Below are 18,490 nucleotides of genomic sequence, written 5' to 3' on the forward strand. Positions count from 1 at the left end.
TATTTAGTAAATCAATCTTATTGGTATTTCTGCCTAACAGAGTTGCCATCCTCATGCAGAGTAAAAGAAACTTTTTGCTAAGTATTGCTTAGCACTGCCAAATCAAAAACCTATTTTGAAGAATCGAACTGAAGACTGGCTGCGGAGTCTTCCACTCGCGGGCACTCTTCCGAAGAGCGGCCAAGCGAGCTGCGGTTTCTCGTTTCTTCGGCTCTGCGCGGAGTCTTCGGGCTTCGCACGAGTCAGTTTGAGTCGAGCGTTCGAACGGTGCGCACCTGTTGACGGTTTTCGGTAGGTGAGGAGCGTGGATTGTGGCCAGAAATTGAAGAAGCCATCGCCGGGTTAGCCGACATCGCGGCCGTGTGCGTGTGTGAGTGCGTTCGAGTCTATGAAAAGTGAATAAGTTAACTTAGGAGGCTCAGGCCAGTGCTGCGCATGCGTGTGAGTGAGCCAGAGAATGAAATGAGTGTTTTTCTCGAAGTGAAGCCAACGGCCAATATGTAAACGTATGCCGAATAAATGATATTTGTGCGACGCGCGTCTGTGTGTGTAGACAAGCGAAATACATACATACATACATATATATGTATAGTACGAACCCCAAGGCGGCAGCAACGAAAACTTCAAAACTTTCTTTTTTTCGCGCTACCTTTTTGCTCGGCTGGCTTAGTTGGTTTTGTCTGCGGCCTTTGTTTACTGGGCTGCTGTGAAATTGCTTGCAAATTTATAATTTGTCCGCCGTTTCACTCCCAATTAGAGAGAGCCACTCGGGCCCAGGAGTGCCGAGCATTAATTGGGCTCTTTTCGCCCAAGAATCAGCGAGGCTGCGCAACGCGCATCGCGCATCCGCCAGGTTGCCCCAACCGGATACGTGGTCCGCTGCAACCTGTCGGACGGCCTACACACGTCGGTCGACTGCAACGCGACCCGCTACATTGCTCCAGGCCAAGTCCAAGTCCAAGACCAAGTCCACGTCCAAGTATACTGCCCACTCCCGGTTCCCGTTCCGTTAGTTGTGCCATTTCGAGAGCACTTGTGCCAATTTTCCAGGGGGCAGCTGTCGCTTGATTTTGCTTTTCGATTATTCAGAGTTAAGCGTTTTGCATTCCTCGAAGCCACAAAACCGCATTTCCACTGGGTTACCCGGTCCGGTTGGGGCCGAATCCGAAGCTGGATTTGGCTGCGTCGGCCAGATCCTCAATTTGGTGTGCCTTGTCGTCTTTGCAGTTTGCAGCTTGCAGTTTAGGCCGCAACCAACTGGTGAAATTTTCCATTATTGGCGTTATTTATGTGCAAAATCTAATTGAAAATAACGTGCATTAGCGTTGCACGCAAAAACATCAATCAAATCTCGGGGATTTCAATCGTGTGATTAATGGAAACACTTCGAGGTGAGTCCGAAATGGAAAAGCCAGATACTTGGTTAAAGCAGTGAAAAGCGTCTTGCGGTGGGAAATTGGCAGTACTAAAGGATATAGCGCACAACCTTCCGACACTCATAAAGATCAAGGCTTATGCAATTTTCGATTTCTTGGCTCGTACACTCTCATTTTCTCTTTCTCCGTCGATAAATCTCAACTCCCTTTTTCATATTTACCTTTTCTTACACCTTCACCTTCCTTTGGCGCTCTGCCGGCTCAGAAATCGGTTACGCAACGGACGAGCTCCGAAAAAAGGGGCTTATGAAAAATCACATGAGTCATTTAACTGCAGAAGACTGAAGAAGGCGAAAGAAATGAAAACTAATTACCAGCCGCAACTTCCGCTGGGTGCTGAGAGTCCAAGGCTCGGGCTGAAAAGAAAGCAAAGTTGATAAAACCAAAAATTATTCCAATGAAAATGTAAACAACCGCCTGCGTGGGCGAGTCGCTCAATGGAAAAGCACAACAATCCGCTGAAAAGTGGAGTCGTTTAATGACAGCCCAGAAAGCCACAGAAACAGAAACAGAAACACACAGATGCGAATGGCCCACGGAGCAAATAGAGTTTGTTGTGGTTTTGCTCTTCTGGCTGCTCACGTTGAACTTTCTATTTCACTGGGATTCTTCAAGCGTACAGAGCAGATATTTCAAGGTTCCTTGCGAGCCCGAAATGCGGGGTAAACAAAAGCAAAGGCCACAAGCAAAGATCTGCCAAAATATCAGACTCAGACCTGGACTCGCCTCATGACTCAACTGCAGGCGGCCTAAGTCCGACCGGTCCGATGCGATCCGGTCTGAGATCACGTACACATATACTCGTACGTTGTATATTCACTCGCATGCTGCAGAGGCAACCTTTACCTTTCCTTTCCATTCGCTACCTCCGTTGCCGCTGCTCTGGATGCTTTCACTTTCCATCTAATGTTCGGCAATTGCCTCAGTTACTGCGGTTTGCGATACGGGCCTGTTTTGGCTTCTGATTAGCACGCCGGCCATTGGGTAATCTCGGGCAGCTGGCATCGATTAGGGCACGGACAACTGGCGACAGATTATCTGCTCCAGTTGATGGCGCTTGTGCTCCGTTCTCGCTGCGGAATTTCACTTTTGCTTTCTGGCACCTCGAATTGAGACCGGACTTTCGCTGCAGCCAATTTCGGAGCGAACATCTTGGACATCAATCAAAATTAGCATTTCAATCAGCCGAGTTCGGTTAGTTGCTTGAATGGAACGCTTCAGTTTGCGTAACTGGCAAACAGATCCGAGGTTTTTCTGAAACTGTTTTCTTTTCCAGCCGTTTGAACGGCCGGGTTTATTGACTTACTAAGTCGCTGCTTATGTAAATGCTAATGCCACCATTGTGGAGTACTGCTGGTTAATGGGGGTTCGACCCATGGCTGTCTGACGCAATTTAGATATCAAAACCCGTACATTTAACTTTTGGAGCCCTTGAAGGGCGAAGTGATAAGACCTATGCACATGTCTATTTCCAACGAACAGTGCGAAAAAGATGTTCCGCACTAGAATTCTTTAAACGAAGTTACTATTACCATTGAACAGTGCTAAAAATTCTACCAAATCAAAAGACTTAAGGCACGAACTTGATTATTATTTTTGAATAAATGAGTGAAAGGGGTATACATTCCCCAAGAACTAGTGCGAAACTCTTCAAAATCGAAAGACGATAAGCAAAAACTTCAAAAGCATATTTAACTTTTGTGTGTGATAAGACAAAAACTAATTCCCTACCATATTTGCCGCAAACAAAACACTATAGCCACAAAAAGCTTAGCATTTATTTCAGTTTCTGTGCTTTTCTACTGCCAACCGCTCTCCCAAATCAAAAGACTTAAGGCACAAACCTTAGAATTATTTTCGACCCTAACGTCTCTGTTGACCACCTTTCTCCTTCCTTTCAGCATAAATACACTCGGTCAAAGCAAAACATGCCTCGCCAAAGCACGGTTGATCAATAAAACAACGAAACACCGAAAATAAATAAAGTAAACGCCTGACAATAACCCTAAAAAAGAAAAAGAGTGTGCCCGCGGAACTCGTAGTTTATGCAAACATGCGACGAAAGCCACAGAACTTAACACACTCTATACCATCGAGTAGAGCCGGAGACAGAGGCGGAGGCGGAGACGGAGGAGGAGGCGGAGGTCGGGGCACCTCCCGGCCGTCAGCAATTTCCAACAATAGAATGCCAAGAGACCATCGACACTTGATGGCCATGATTGTGTCGACGTTGCCACTGGCTCTTCTGCTGCTCCTCGTTCAAACAACAGGTAAGTCTTGGTCAGAAGGGGGTACAGTACGGGGAGAGGGGGTGGGCAGCACGACAGTGACATGCCCAACAAAAGAATTTCACATGCATTCAGTTAATAAATTGAACTTTAATTGTGAGGCCTGTGCCAGCAGCCAACTTTCACGGGTTCGAACAAAGTGGGAGGATGAAAGTTGAGATAAGGCCAAGATCTTGTGCTGATATTTGCATAGATTTTCAATTGATGCAAAATTGACTGGATATGTCCTCATTGGAAGTTGCCCCATTGGTTGGGAAGTTATATAGAAACCAAATGCACTCTTGTGCAACAAGAACCCACTCCATCCTGCGGTCATCTGAATCGAATCTTCCCACTTTTCATCCAAGCGAATCTCTCGCACTTGTTCTGAGTGGATCTTATCTCAAATAACCATATGTTTTCACCGAGGGTTCTGCTCAAGCGAGCATTTAGTTATTACAAGCGAGCAGCTTTTTCCACACGTGAGCATAATTTTAATTTTTAATTTGATACATTTCCGAGGAATGTCGGTTCACAAAAAGCACAAAATCAGAAAGAATTCTCCCGACGTGCCAGCACTTGGTGAAGATGCTCCAGGCAGCCACAGGCATTCCTCGCCAGCACTCGTACGTGATTGTTCTTCTCATTTTCGTCTGCTGGCTTTTAGAAAGCTTGCGCTTGCTGCATAATTTATTAGGCGTTACTGAGAATGCATAGTTCGGGGGGGAATCGGATGGGTACCTGGTACTTGGGCACCTACCTGCCTAACTGTGCCAAACGTAATGAAGTGTGCTAACTGTACTGAGTTGGAGGTGTCAGCACCCCCGCACAAGTGCGTTCAATTGTCGAGCACGCCAAGAAGTTAGCTGCTTCTCTTTTTTTGCCACTGAAATACGGGCTTGACCTACTAAAGGCCCAGATATGCCATCTAGGTGACACTTTTCAAACGGCTTTGCAGCCCTCAAACTGGGTCGATCGCATCTGCAGCTGGGTTTCTAGTGAAGATCGAATCAGCGCGGCTATGATTCATTGGCCAGTGCCCAGGGAGGGTTAGCTCGAGTTGCACAATTGCGATTATTCATACCGGATTCATTGACTTTTGCCGGGGCTCGTCTTGGGTTTTTTGCCTTTGGTTTGTTTGGCTCCACTTCGCTTTGTCGCTTACGAGTGCGTGACGTGCGTGAATCGAAGTTAATTAAAGTTTATTATGACTTGGGCTGCGTGGCTTATAATCGTTAAGTGACTCGGAGCTGAGCTTATGCAATATGTGAAAATGAAGGCGTCATCAGGCGCTGTAATTGGGCACGTAAAAACTAATCAGAATGATGGAGGGTAATGTAAACATCATGCATTCCTAACCAGAATCTGCAAACACCAGAATGATAAATACACAATTAGTTGGATGACATGACTTAAGCAAAGTGGACACTATTATGACAATTCTCAACAATTAAGCATTTTAATGTGATGTCCATTTTAAGTGAGAAACAGCTTGTAAATTTAATTTGATAATTCGACAACTTTTGCTACAAAAATGCATTATAATATGAAACATTTGGAACTGTAGCTATTCAGGTGAAAAAAGTGGTGTGTATTTTGAATAAATAAAAAGCATTTACTACCCAGTTTTGCTAGGATTTCGTTGCTGCTTTGTTGTTTGCTAAACTGCATTGAGTGCCAGCTTCCCATGTGAGCTGTACAATTAGACCGGCGGAATGGCCCTAACCAGGAGTACAGTGGAGTGGATTCCGAGCACGGCTGCCATATACTTATGCATTCCATTGAATAGCTGCTATTTCCTCCGCCAGAGGGAGCCACTCCACTGAAACCGCTTAATTGCACGAATCCGGCCAACTGAGGCGGGCAGCTCTCGGCGGTCTGGAATCAATTAAAGCTAACTGCGCTGTTTACTGGGCCATTTGAAGCCGGGCCCAAACCTTTCATGCAGCTAATAAGCCGCATTAGCATGCGGAATGGCGTATGGAATTTACATAGAGCCGGGCGGGAAAATTGGGTGAAGTGAAAATTATTTTACAGCAAGCTTAATTAAAAGAAAACAGAATCTCGCGGCGCCGGACCGCTCAGTTATGGCTTAGTGAGACAGAAAGAAGCGCAGCAGTGCCACGGTTAACAGTTACACCCAGTTAACGGCTTTTCGGGGCTTTCGATACGATACTCGCAGCGAATTGAGCCACTGGAGCCACTGGAGCCACTGGAAAAGTGTCAAAGAAAGCGCCATGAGTTGGAGCTTTGCTGCCCGTCTTCCCGGGTCCGCACTTCCAGCATCACTGAGTCAGCGAATCGCCGCAGATCGATGGATTCGATTGGGTTCGGTGGGGACACTGTAACCATGCCACTGTAGCTATGACACTCTAACCCGCTGACTTACTACCGCAACCCGATGGGTTTTTCGATTTCATTCCCCTTTTTCTTCTGGGCGCCCCCTTCCCGGAGAGCCCCTCTTCTCTCGCAGCTGCTAAGCTGATTAAGTTTTCAGATTAGCTGGTTCCACGAGCAATTTTCCCTCGCATTTTTTAGTTCTCATTTTATTTTTCGGCACATTTCGGTTACATGGCCCACTTGCCCCAGGTGGCTCCGAAGAGCGAGAGGTACGTATAAATAATCAAAAATCCACTGCCTGATGCGAAAGAGGTGGAAGAAAGAAGCCGCCGTCGTTGCAGGCTGAGCAGAAATTTATCGCTTGACTCTTAATTGGGTCAAGAGGCAGGTTCGTTCGGCAGGTTTCTCACATATTCTCGATCTTGGCTCGAATTTCTGGGGGTTCCTGGTGGCCTGTTCACCTGTTCACAGACTGGCAATGCTGACGCAATTAATAATTGAATTTTTTGAACGTTTATGAAGACGGTACAGAAAGATTGTGGCAGCTGCCAGAATGGTCGAAAAAAGGTACTGACTGATTGGAAAGCAGTTGGTTTTCTTTTTGTGTGTAGTTCTCTTCAGTATCCATAATCTTTAGGAACTCATTCTCATACCAAAAATAGTAATAAACGAGGTTTCAGTCTCAGAAGAAACCAAGCTACAACAATAGCACCAAATTTCATTTGGCTGATTTTACATTTGGTCTAAGCACACCGACTTTATAGCTTTGGAGTGTTTTTAAGCAGATTAGTTCTTCGCTTCCCTTCTCACCCAGACGATATGGGATGCTCCAAGTTCGTAATCAGCTCACATGCTGATCGCCAATAATCAATTTACTCCAGCTCTTCCCCACCCTGAGCTGAGCATTCAATTAGAGCCGAGCACCGACTGATCTTGAGCTGGGTTCCGATTGCCCAATCAAAGCGTGAAACCGAAGCCGTATCAATAACTGCATACTTTCCCTTTCCCGTGAGAAGAGCAGTGGCTCTCGGATCGGGATGTCCAAAATTGTACAATGAAATTCAGCACATCGAAAGTTGCCAGGCACGATCGCACATTCAGACGCACACCCATCGGCAGGTAAAGCCAACTGAACCCACAATTTATCTCGTTTTGCGTGTCTCTCCTCTTTTATTTTATTTCTTTGGCCCCCTCCGATCTTCTTTAATGGTCGTCCTGGGGCGCTGTGAACCCATATTAAATTGCGGTGGGCTGTGGGAGAACAGAGAGGCTGGCCGCCCGAAAGGGGGTGGGCTGGGGTCCCTTACCTGGTGTCCCTTACATGTTTTGGCGTGGACTATCAATGGCAATCAATGAAATTCTCTTTTTGTGCTCATACAGTATTTTATTCTGGAGACCGCCGCAAACCGGTTCCCAATGGAATTTTATAATCGCAGACTCTCCATGATTTTGGACCCAGCTAGTGAATTTGCTCAAAAAAACATGAAACCCATGTCACAGGAAATGTCTGACAAGAAGCCGTTAGGGATTTCATATGATTTACTCTTTAACAGGGAATATTAAAACTATAAAATGTAAAAGAACCTAACAAAATTACGTAGGAAACAATTTACAATTATACAATAGTGGGTAATTAATATTTTTTCCAAGTTTGCCATAGCAAAATCGAAAGACTTAGACAACGAACTTGACCACTTCAAGCTTGCAGAGTATATAAATTTCCCTACACATTCCAACCTCAATTAATAAGCCAAAATAAAAAGAAATGACAAAAAGAATCAAGCATAAAATCCGTTAAATGGGTGCAGTTAGCTGACTATCCAAACAAAACAGAGACCCGAATGACACAATAATACCCACGCTCACTCACACTGGCGCAGCTACCCCTTTCTATTTGGCACGCAGTTGGAAATAGTCCAATAAAAAGCTGGCTGACTGACAGTTTGTATATAAAGTGGCGTTCTTCTGTGCAGAGAGCCGGTTCTGATGACCACTTGTTGTGGACTCTTATTTGACACACACACACACAGGCAGTCCTGAACTTGTCACAGACCATTAAGACCATATTGGCTGGCAACTAGTTTCCGTTTGGCGACTATACTTAAGCCGGCTTCTGTGGGTACAATGACCCAGTTTCGTTGGAGCTGGAGTTGTAGAGATGAGAAATATTGCTATGGGAAAACGCATAGAGAGAGAGGGAGAGGTATCCATTTACCTTTCAATCAATATGCTTCGAGCTCGGCTCAACTCGGCGTTAAATTTGACGCGAATGTTGGCCAGCGCTTTGCCTGGAGCGAGATCATCATCTGTTTTCCGTCTCTAATACGCTATTACATATCCAGTGCTCCATTTCAACTCTCTCAAGAGAATCTCTACAATGGATCATTGGGATCTTGGGCTCCACCGCCTTTCGTAGCACTGGGTTACTGACCCAAGCCAAGTTATTGACTGCTAAAGTATTCTCATGGCGTGTTTAGGGGGCTGCACCGAATGCGATTTCAACTATTTACCAGCATTCCCCAGGAGATCGTGCAGATCCCTTATCGCCAGCTAAATTGCAGCTAGTTACAGGGCTTAGTCTGGTTGTGGCCCGGCTATTAGAGGCTCGGCTCCGTTCGCTACCACCTGCGACTTAATTAAACATGTGAGACAATTAGATTTCATAAGTGGAGGCCATTAAATCGGGCCTGGGATCCCTGCGCCTGCCCCGGATTGTCTATTGATATCCGAGGACTTCTTCCAGCTTCTTCGCACTGCCGCACTATTAAAGCCAGCAGAGCGCGTCCAGGCTATAAATTTCCCCGTTCAGTTTGGGATTTTGGTCTGGCTTAGACTCGGCCCACAGCAGGCAACAGAGCGAAGCCAACTGCAACAGCCGCATCTGCGGAAGCCTGACCAAAACAGAAACGCAGCCGGACTGCAACCGCCTTTAGCTGTGGCTTCCACTTCTACCACGACTTTGGCTTCGTCTTTGGCTCCGAGCTTAAGGCGGTTAGATCAGAGCTAGACCTTGATTAAGGTCATTCGCTTTGGAGCCACGTCTGAGGGGCTAATACAAAGGATGCAGCCTGAGCACCGAGAGAAAATTTATGGTCAAGTGGGAAGATCAAAGAATTAAAAAGTATTCCAGAGAGATGCAGTTTCAATTTTGCTTCGTCGCTCGATTATATAAATTATTTCTCAGTGCACACAAAAAATGCACTTGGATAAAATTGTTTAAACATTTCGATCTGGCAGGCACGCGTTTGCAAAGGAAAAACTCTCGTGCAGTACCAAAGGCCAAACGTCATGGTCACGGTGGCTGGAAAAGAAAAACCACAGAATATGGATACGGAAAATCAGTTTTCCAGCAAAATGCTTCAATTTCACCAGACTCTACTTTGGGTCGAGTGGAGTGCAGGCTGTCCCAGGCTGCCATGTGTCGGTTGTCGTCGTCACTTTGTTAATTGCAGCTCATGCATCTCGGCCCGACTTCCCAGAGACGGAGAAAAGTCTGGCCAAGACGCTCTTCAAGTTCTAGCCTGGCCAATTGTTGGTGCCGACGACTCTTGAGCAGCAACACCAGCCAGTTGACGGTTTGATTGCACAAGTGCTCGGGCCCGGGCCACAGATACTTTATTTGCTTTGCTAATGAAAAGCGCGAGGAATGACTCGGCAGCTCCCACGGATCGGACGAGGGCAATCTGGACAGGTCGCACTAGAACCCACTGCTCTACGGCTTTCCCTGGCATTTGGGTTTCACTGGCGACCACTTCCTCAGCCTTGGCCACGACGCCCACAACGAAAGTCGAACGCCCAGGAAATCAATTAGCACCAAATCAAATTTTTAATGCTCCACTCGGACGTTAGAGATCGCCGAAAGATCCGTGTATTGGATTGGATTCAGTTCAGCCCGTCCCGGCGGTTCTAGAGCTCTCCATTCGGGGCGTGGCTGGTGCGATGGCATTCCGAGATAAGGGACTGACCACATCTCTTCTTTAATGGATGTCTTCGCCGCGGGGTCCGCGGAATTCACAATTGGGCGGCTGAGTTATGTTTACGGGCCAATTCAAAAAGATGAAAGAAGCTTAGGATGGAAAAGCATAAAAATAGAGAGGTGAGAGATGTGTTTGGGATTTCTTTCGATTTGTTTCCTTAGATGGAAAACAGTGAGCTAGGATGGGACTGAATGTAATAAAAGATGTGAATGAATCAGATTGTGTTCGGATTACTTGAAAAATGCAAATCACTGCATAGATGAAGTTTAAAATAGGCATATCAAAGCCCTTTTTACTTGTTATAAACAAAAAGTATTCCAACTTTATACCTTTCATTATTTTATGCCGTAGAGCTAGGCCCTAAAAAATTTAAATAAATAATAAAACGCCAAATAAGAGTCACATCATGTTTTCCAAATACATTTTATTGTCATTGAAATTCGCCTTCCGGCACCTTCGTCATTTAAAAGCAATTACATAATTCTATTTATGGTGAAAACATAACGAATTGTCGCCTCCCTTCCGAGCAACCCATTAAATGATATCATTGCATAATCGAGCCAGCCTTCTACGCCTGCGCAATTGCACACCGAAAGTGGCCAGGGCATGCATGTCGTATGCGCAACGTTTTGGGACGTGTGTTAAACTCCGAAGTCAAAACGGAAAATTGTCGTATTTCATAAGCAATTATTTGCGCCAGCTTTGCCCACATTAGAGGCGAGCAGGCGGACTTAATTTCTGCTTTGCTTTTGGCCACGTTGGGAAACAGTTGAAAAGTGCAGCGAAATAGAAAGTGATTTCTTGTCGGCGATTTGGAGGCGCTGAAGTCGCCAATTTGAGTGGAATTGGACTTGGAGTGTCGTGCTTGGCGTTGGCCCAAAGCAGAAGGAATGGGCGCCCGTGTGGGTTGCTCTGGAGCTGGAGGAGCAGAAAAGAGCCCGAAAAGAGACGGGGCACAAGTCGTGCGTCCTCGCCGGAGTAGCAATCGAGTTAGTGTGGGCAAGCACTGGAACTAATGACGACTGTTGCTGGTGTCCCCATGCCGTCGTCAGATCGGGTGCATTCAACCCAGCCCGTCTGGATTTAATGGCCAAGAGATCCGGACGCCAAGTGGTTTTACTTTCGTTGCGGCCTGGCCGTGAAAGTGTTGCATGCCCCGCTCCGAAATGGAATTCAATTTTCGTTCGCCAAATTGCGTTACACATTTAGCCAGCTTTGTCCATGTCTGGCAGTTTCGGAGCCGCCGGCTCACTTTTACCGCCAGCCCAATCAAAATCGCAATCCCAGAGCCACTCACTTAGGCCCGAAATCAATAAAATCAAAAGGAAAACTGGAAAATGAGCAATTCGATGCGAGGAAAGTGAAAACTGTGTCGCCGCCTTTTGTTTTTTGTTTCGCCTGCCCAAAAGGAAGCGCTAATTATATCAAAATCGCAACAAATAGCTGGCGCGAAGAAAGTGAAACAAATATTGTGTATTTCAATCAGGGGCGAGCCAGTTTAGCGACAGGTGAAAGTAAAATCTGTGCCAAACTTAATCAAAAAACCTCGAAACTCGCAAAGAGGCCCCAATGCAGCTCGGCAATTGGGTTAAGCTCAATAGCTAAACGTGTTTCTTCGCGCGAGTGTGAATTATGATTGTTGTCCCAACCTAAACTGGTTCTGGCCCAAAAGATGACATGCACCTGACACCCGAAAAAGGGGGGAGAAAAGTACAAAGTCGTAGAAAGCCAACGGCAAATAAATCTCATCGGAAGGTGTCAAAGAATAGCTGGGTCACACTCGAGTGCTCAGTGAGATGTGAGTTTGTTCGGGGGGAAAATTCACAGCTTGAGTCTTGATGGATTCAAATGCGGAATCAATAAAATGTTTCACTGTGACCTCGTTTACTGGAAACCCATTGTGGGAACACACGTACGCACTACTCCTGGCCATCTATATGTCTTACATTCCATTATAACCAATGCACATGCAAATTTACTGCGATCTGATCGTATAGATTGCACACTCGATGCATTTCTCTCTGTGTGATTGGCGACTGGATGAGAGTGGAAAATTGCAGTAACGATGCGATAAGGGGTGCCCATTCGCGATCTCAGCTATCGACTAGGTGGGTTTGAGTGCTTGTCCCCATTCGATTGCCATCTGCATTCTACAAGTCAACAATCTATATTTAAGTTGCTTGTGGCGGGCTCTGCTCATTTATCTGCCATATCCGAGGAAATGATGAAAATCAGGCAACAACAACTCGGCCTGGCATCTTTTCAACGCTTGACGTAGCAATTTGTGAAATTCTTCCTAGGCTGCCTGCGAAGCGAGTTTAGATCTGGCCCGAGGCCACCAAACCAAGTACGAGTATCTATGTGGCCAAGAGCTTGTGCATCTGTGTGCGCCGCGCACCCAGGGTAATCAACAATATAACCCTAGCATTGTGACAGATATGCAGCCATCAGCTTGCATCCACACACACTGGGTGCGCAAACCCACAATTTTGAAGGAAAACAAACACAATTATATGCAAAGAGAGTGAAAAGAATCCGAGAGGTGGGGCAGAAAACAGACAAAGACTGCGGCTCAGACTTGACATCGAAAACAAATGATGCCTGGCAAGCCTGCGACAGAGATTGAAACTGATCCGAGCCGACTTTGGATGGGCTGGGCATTGTTTCCCCCCACATGGAAATGAGTCGCGTTGACAATGACGGAGTGGCTGCTGGACGGGATCGGGAGGCAGCGCGAGGGAAAGGGCAGGTGCATGGGCAAGTGAAAAGTGAAACCCCAATGTGAAGATTCTGTCGATGCGATGATGGATTCGAGGGAAAACGAACGTCGGAATTCAACGCTCTTTTCACTCAACTCTTTCCCTTTCTTCTCGTTTTCTTGCGGTGAAGCATATTGTATCCATATTTTGAAATCGATTTGATTGAATATTTTGAAAAAGCGGCCCATTAAATTTGATTTCTTATTGGTTCGAAACAAGTGTGGCTCTCTTTTACGACCGAACATAACTTTTAAATATGCATGTTCAATAAAGATGTAAATATCACTATGTGATTGTACATTAAGTAGCAATCAATTATATTTACGGTACAGGATCAACGCCTGATTTTAAAATAATAATACCATTGTATGATCGTCTCGATAAGGAAAGGTATACTATACTTAGTATACAAAATTGTTTAAAAAACTGTTTTTAGATTGGTATCATATTGTCTAACATATTTCCTATCAATTTTTCCAGCTGGCCAGCACGAGAGCGTCTCACAGATCTCGCCCAAATCGAGCAGCAACCGCAGTCCGGACCGTCAGAGGATCGAGAGCACCATGGCGGACTCCGTAAACGGTCTGGCCGAGGGCCAATCATCGCCCCTGGACGTGAACGATAACGAAACGCGGGCGGAGCGAGTGGAGCGCTCGGCGTCGCCCATTCTGCATGACCGGCAGCCAATCGGGCCGAACGACGTGCACTTCCCGGAGGATCTGGAAAAGGACGTGTCCGCCGGACGGTACTTCCACTACAACATAAAGCCCACGGGCACCTTTGACAACCAGGACGAGCAGCCGGAGCGCACGCACCAGGGGATCAGGGCTGGGAAGACTCTGTCGCAAGGAAGCAGCAGCTCAGAGCAGTCTTTTTTAGGGCGGGGGGACCTGCGACCGCTAGTGTCGGGGTCCCCGATTCGGCCGAGTCCGAGCAGTACTGCCACCTCAGCGACGGCAGCCAGTGCCACCCAGGCGCCGCATAGTCCGCGCCAGAACGGAAACCCCGACATCCAGGACATCATCACAGGCATCGTCAAGCTGCTGAACGGCAATGTCAATGTCCACGCCAATACGCAGGGCATTAGGCGTCCTTCGGCCAGCAGGATCAACAATCGCGGTCCACCGAGGATCTCCGAGGCCCAGAACCTGCCAATTGACTACGAGGCCCAGAAGCCCGGGACTTCGATGCGTCCGCCGCCATATCCCTTTGATCGTCCGGAACGACCCTTCATTACCGGCGTGCCTATTCCTGAGCAGATTGTGCCCGTACGACCAGGATTCGTGAGCAATCGTCCACCGTGGTACCGCAACAAGCCACGCCCACCTATTGCCACTAGTGTGGGCGGCAATCGGCGACCCCTGCCCCAATATAAACCTCTTCCAGCTCCGCCAGTGCAAGCGCATCTTCAGCCGCAGGATCCACTGGATAGAAAGAACGAGCAGGAGAAGGAGCAGAATCATCAGGAGCAGCCGCAACCAACTGATGATGCTGTGCTGCCCACCGACACTACTTACGACTCGGAGTTCTCCAATGAAGATGCCAATGCCCAGTACATCGAAGTGTCCGATCAGGATACGGATGTCACTGGCGGAGAAGTAGAAGACGAACTGCAGCCGCCTCCTCCTCCACCGTCCACTACCAACAATCCACCAACTCCCCCAACAAATCCCCCAAAGAAGAAGCACAAGCCAAAGCCAGGAAGCGAGAAAAAGAAGCTACCAGAGGAGTCTCCGCAGGATGAGAGCTTAACCACCATTATTGAGACCAGTTCCGTGGTGCACACCGTGATGGGCATATCCTCCACTTATGTGCCCATGTCCATGGACAGTTCGGAGAGCCTTGGTCTGGATCCCTCCACCGAGGAGGTGATCTTCATGACCGCCAATCGAACGCCCACTTTGGAACCAAGTGTCACATCCTCGCTGGGCACCTCCTCGTCCTCCAACCCGGCCTCAGCCATTCAACCTACGTCCTCCAAAGAACATACCACAACCACCACTACCACTACTACCACCACCAGCAGTTCCACCTCAACCACAACCTCAACCACTACCCCGCCATCTACTGAAAGTGTGTCGCCTAATAGTTCCAATGCTAACACCAATGCCACTCCGCCCGCCCCCTACCATCCCCGTCCTGGGATAGTCCTCGATGATCCCGAGTTTAAGCCCGGCGGTCGGCCACGCCCACCTGTCCAGCGACCACCCGCCCAGCAGACTCTTCCCTTGCCAGCGGTGCAGCCCACTCGCCAGCATCTGCCCCCCGGTTACGGGGAGATCTTCGACGTCACTCTGTCCGCCATCCAGGGACCAGGTCCCAAGGGCAGTGGATCCCAGCAGACGATCAACATTAAGCCATACGGAAGCTATGCGGCGGGCGGAGGTCAGGGCGACATCATCGTGTCGGCATCAGGTGACGACGGCTTTGTCTCGATCGACGGCAAGCGCACTTACATCAATCTCTTTGGTGACCCCACAGATCCCCCAGCGGGCGCCACAACTCCAGCCACGCGCCTGCCCCAGTTGCCGGGCTCCGGACCAGGATCAGGTTCAGGTTCAGGAGGTGCATCCACGCCGGGACTTGGCGTCAGCAGTGGTGGTGGTGGTGGTAGTGGTTCCTCCATCTCTCCTGCTGCTCCTGCCAACGCTGTCACCCAGAGCAGTGGTGGCTACGTTGTGCCCGAAACGGAGGTGGTGGACCTTCAGGGGCACAGCAAGCCCCAAGGCGGAGCACCCACAACGAATGCCGGACCCACGAGGCCCCACTACCGCCAGAGACCAACGCCGCCGCCGGTGAGGATTGACACCTGTATCGTGGGCGATGATTCCACCTGCGATCAGGCGCAGCACGAGCGATGCAAGACGGACAACGGCGTTTCCAGCTGTCACTGCAGACCAGGTAAGATCCCAGGGGAATGTATGGAGTTGGATCATCTATATATGCTTATAAAATTGAAATTCTTTAGGATACTCTCGGCGCAAGCATAGGGAGCCGTGCCGACGGGTCATCTCCTTCCATCTGGGCATGCGCGTGGACCGCATCTACGAGCACCGAATTGTGTGGGACACCAAGCTCATGGACAAGCACAGCGAACCCTTTGGACAACTCAGCTACGAATCAATAAGAGCGGTTAGTTATTGTATATATTTAAGTAAGCTGAATAATAAAATAAAAGCGATCGATTGGTTAACTTAATGGTGACAGATTTATAACATAACTTAAATGTAATCTCTTCCAGCTGGACTCTGCCATGTCCATGACGCCCTACTCGGATGAGTTCATGGAGGCGAAGGTGAACAACATCTACCGGGGCGATCCCAATCTGGGCGGCAGCGGCGTCTACGTGAACATGACCATCAAGGTGTGTATTATCCAGGCAGTGCTAATGGAATCGTACTGATTATCTTCCTCCTTCCACAGCTGGATGAAAGTGTGGAAACTTTGCGACCCAATCTGCGCAGTGACGTTCAGAAGCATCTTCTCGGTGTGCTCCATCGGCGGAACAACAACATCGGCAACTCCGTGCTGTACGTGAGTTCCCCGGAGGGCGCAGTGTCTGCTCTGCAGGATCTGGATGAGTGTCAGTCACCGGAGCTGAATGACTGCCACTCCGGCGCCAGTTGCAGCAACACCTGGGGCAGCTTCCGCTGCGCCTGCGAGGCGGGACTCCGTGATCCGTGGGCTGACCAGCCGGCGCGGTCTGGACGCGAGTGCCAGGCCTGCGCCGACTCAGTCTGCAACAACCACGGCACCTGCAGCTACGCCGAGGATGGTGCTCAGCTGTGCACCTGCGACTCCAGTCACTATGGCGCCCAGTGCGAGATCGACGGCGAGGTGTTGGGCGTGGCTATTGGCGCCTCTGTGGCGGCCATTATCATCATCGTCCTGACCCTGGTGTGCCTGATCATGTGGTCGCGGCGCTGGCAGCGCGAGCAGAAGAACGCCATGGGTTCACCTGTGTTTGGATACATGAACACCGCACCTCTGAAGTCCGCCGGATTGCCACAGGCGGGTTACCAGGTGACCCTGGAGGACCGCATGCGCTGGGCCCAGATAGCCGACGTCATGGCGCAAACGAATCACTACGGGGTAGGTCCCTGCCACTCAGCCATGGAGTGAATCTAGAACTTAAGATCTATCCGAATCAGAGATTCTGAAAATCTACAAATCTTATTTCTTTTTGCATCAAGAATGTTAAGCATGCTGATAACTTTAGTTTGCTAACTTGTGCCTTACGAATATACTAATTACTATTCCATATTCTGTACCAGCAGGCTGAGCCCATCGGACCCACTAGACCTTCGTCGGCTATGTTTGCCTACCCGAACCTGGGCGCCATGGGAATGGGCACCCTGGGCGGGATGTCTCTGCAGAGCACCATGCAGATGCACCCCAGTGCCACTCTGGCTCCTCCAGTGCCATTGCCCAGGTATGAATCTCCGTGGTTAACCAACAATCGTAGCCCCTGCTGAGTATGCTTTTCTTTGACTTAGAAGACTTGGCCTGGGTCCCCGCTCGAATGGAATGCGCACACTGGAGAACTCCAGTTCCAGCGAGGAGGAGGATCGCGCCGATCTGCTGGGACGCAACTTCCAAGTGCCACGTCCCAAGAGTCGCAGCAATGGCAGCATAGCGGTAGGAATCTAAGCATTACCCCCAGTTATCCAAATAGAGTAACATATGTATCGTGACTTGAACATCATTCGGATGTCACTTCATATGTATTAAACTACTGGATATATCTTCTATCCAAATCATATTGATGTACCCCTACTAATTATTCCTCCTCCATTCTCTCCATTTCGAACAGAACCAATCTGGCATCTACTACGATGTGGACTACGAGCCGTCCGGAAATGGGATCGGCAACTCCAGCGTGGACCACCTGTACGGGTCGCAGAATCAGTCCGTGACGCACTCATCGGGCCACAGCCACATCCCGGGACCCCAGGGCATCCCGATGAGCACGTACACCTCCGGGCGAGCTCCCAGCAGCTACTACATGAAGTGACCCCTGGCCGAAGAGAACCCACAACCCCAACCTTGTACATATGCAATCTAGATCTAGAGTAAGGCGACTAAAACACTTTTCCACTGCTAGTCCCCGCGGCGACTGCAGCTGAGACGCGTTTTTGAGGATGAGAAAGTAGACTTAGGACTATGCGTAGGCTCCATCTAGGTTTAAGCGATGCAAACAACAACTAATCATTACATTTAAAGCTATTTTAAACGTTTAAATTATTTCACTGCTCTCCACTCGAAGTCAAGACCCGTAAAGTAGTTGCCTAGCTTATTTCACTATGTTAATATCTGTAAACTAGTTAAGTTCGCACAGTAGGAATGTCTATTTATGTATATAAATTAATAAAAGATCAAAATTTACCAACGACATGGGCTTACACAGTGACTGCAAAACTGTGAGACTTTCCAGTGCATGGCTCTATCTCGCTCTAACGTGGAGACTTAGTGCTGCATAAATCAATGGGCTTGCTAGAGAGGGACGACTACTGGTTGAGTGAAAGAACGAGACAGCTATTGTAGTGCCACAGTTGGAATGGCGCGTACTTTTGAATCGTAAATTCAAAATTTGGAAAATTCAAGTTTAGAGAAGACCTTATGTGATATCATCTATTTAATATTTGAACAAACATTTTTCAAATGAGTATAAAAGATATTCTTTTTGAACCTTTTAGGGCTAAAATTGGCGC

At 48.2% G+C, this 18,490-nt stretch overlaps 1 protein-coding gene across 8 annotated transcripts; it reads left to right on the forward strand.

Moving 5' to 3' along the window:
• The first annotated feature begins 236 nt into the window (after positions 1-236).
• LOC117136268 lies at positions 237-18,171 on the forward strand. Of its 8 annotated transcripts, XM_033297098.1 has the most exons (11): positions 238-441; positions 1,228-1,391; positions 3,338-3,706; positions 13,260-15,194; positions 15,261-15,680; positions 15,748-15,911; positions 16,021-16,143; positions 16,203-16,871; positions 17,054-17,211; positions 17,276-17,417; positions 17,593-18,171. In XM_033297098.1, the coding sequence occupies exons 3-11, from the start codon at positions 3,490-3,492 to the stop codon at positions 17,791-17,793; spliced, it is 4,029 nt and encodes a 1,342-aa protein (XP_033152989.1). In that variant the 5' UTR covers positions 238-441; positions 1,228-1,391; positions 3,338-3,489; the 3' UTR covers positions 17,794-18,171. The 8 variants fall into 8 exon arrangements, with proteins under 8 accessions (XP_033152981.1, XP_033152986.1, XP_033152982.1 ...); XM_033297090.1 differs by having other exon boundaries at positions 237-441; positions 13,260-15,680; XM_033297095.1 differs by having other exon boundaries at positions 237-441; positions 13,260-15,680; positions 17,279-17,417.
• Positions 18,172-18,490: the final 319 nt, after the last annotated feature.

Source organism: Drosophila mauritiana, chromosome 2R (assembly GCF_004382145.1).
Source record: "Drosophila mauritiana strain mau12 chromosome 2R, ASM438214v1, whole genome shotgun sequence".
NCBI lineage: Eukaryota > Metazoa > Arthropoda > Insecta > Diptera > Drosophilidae > Drosophila > Drosophila mauritiana.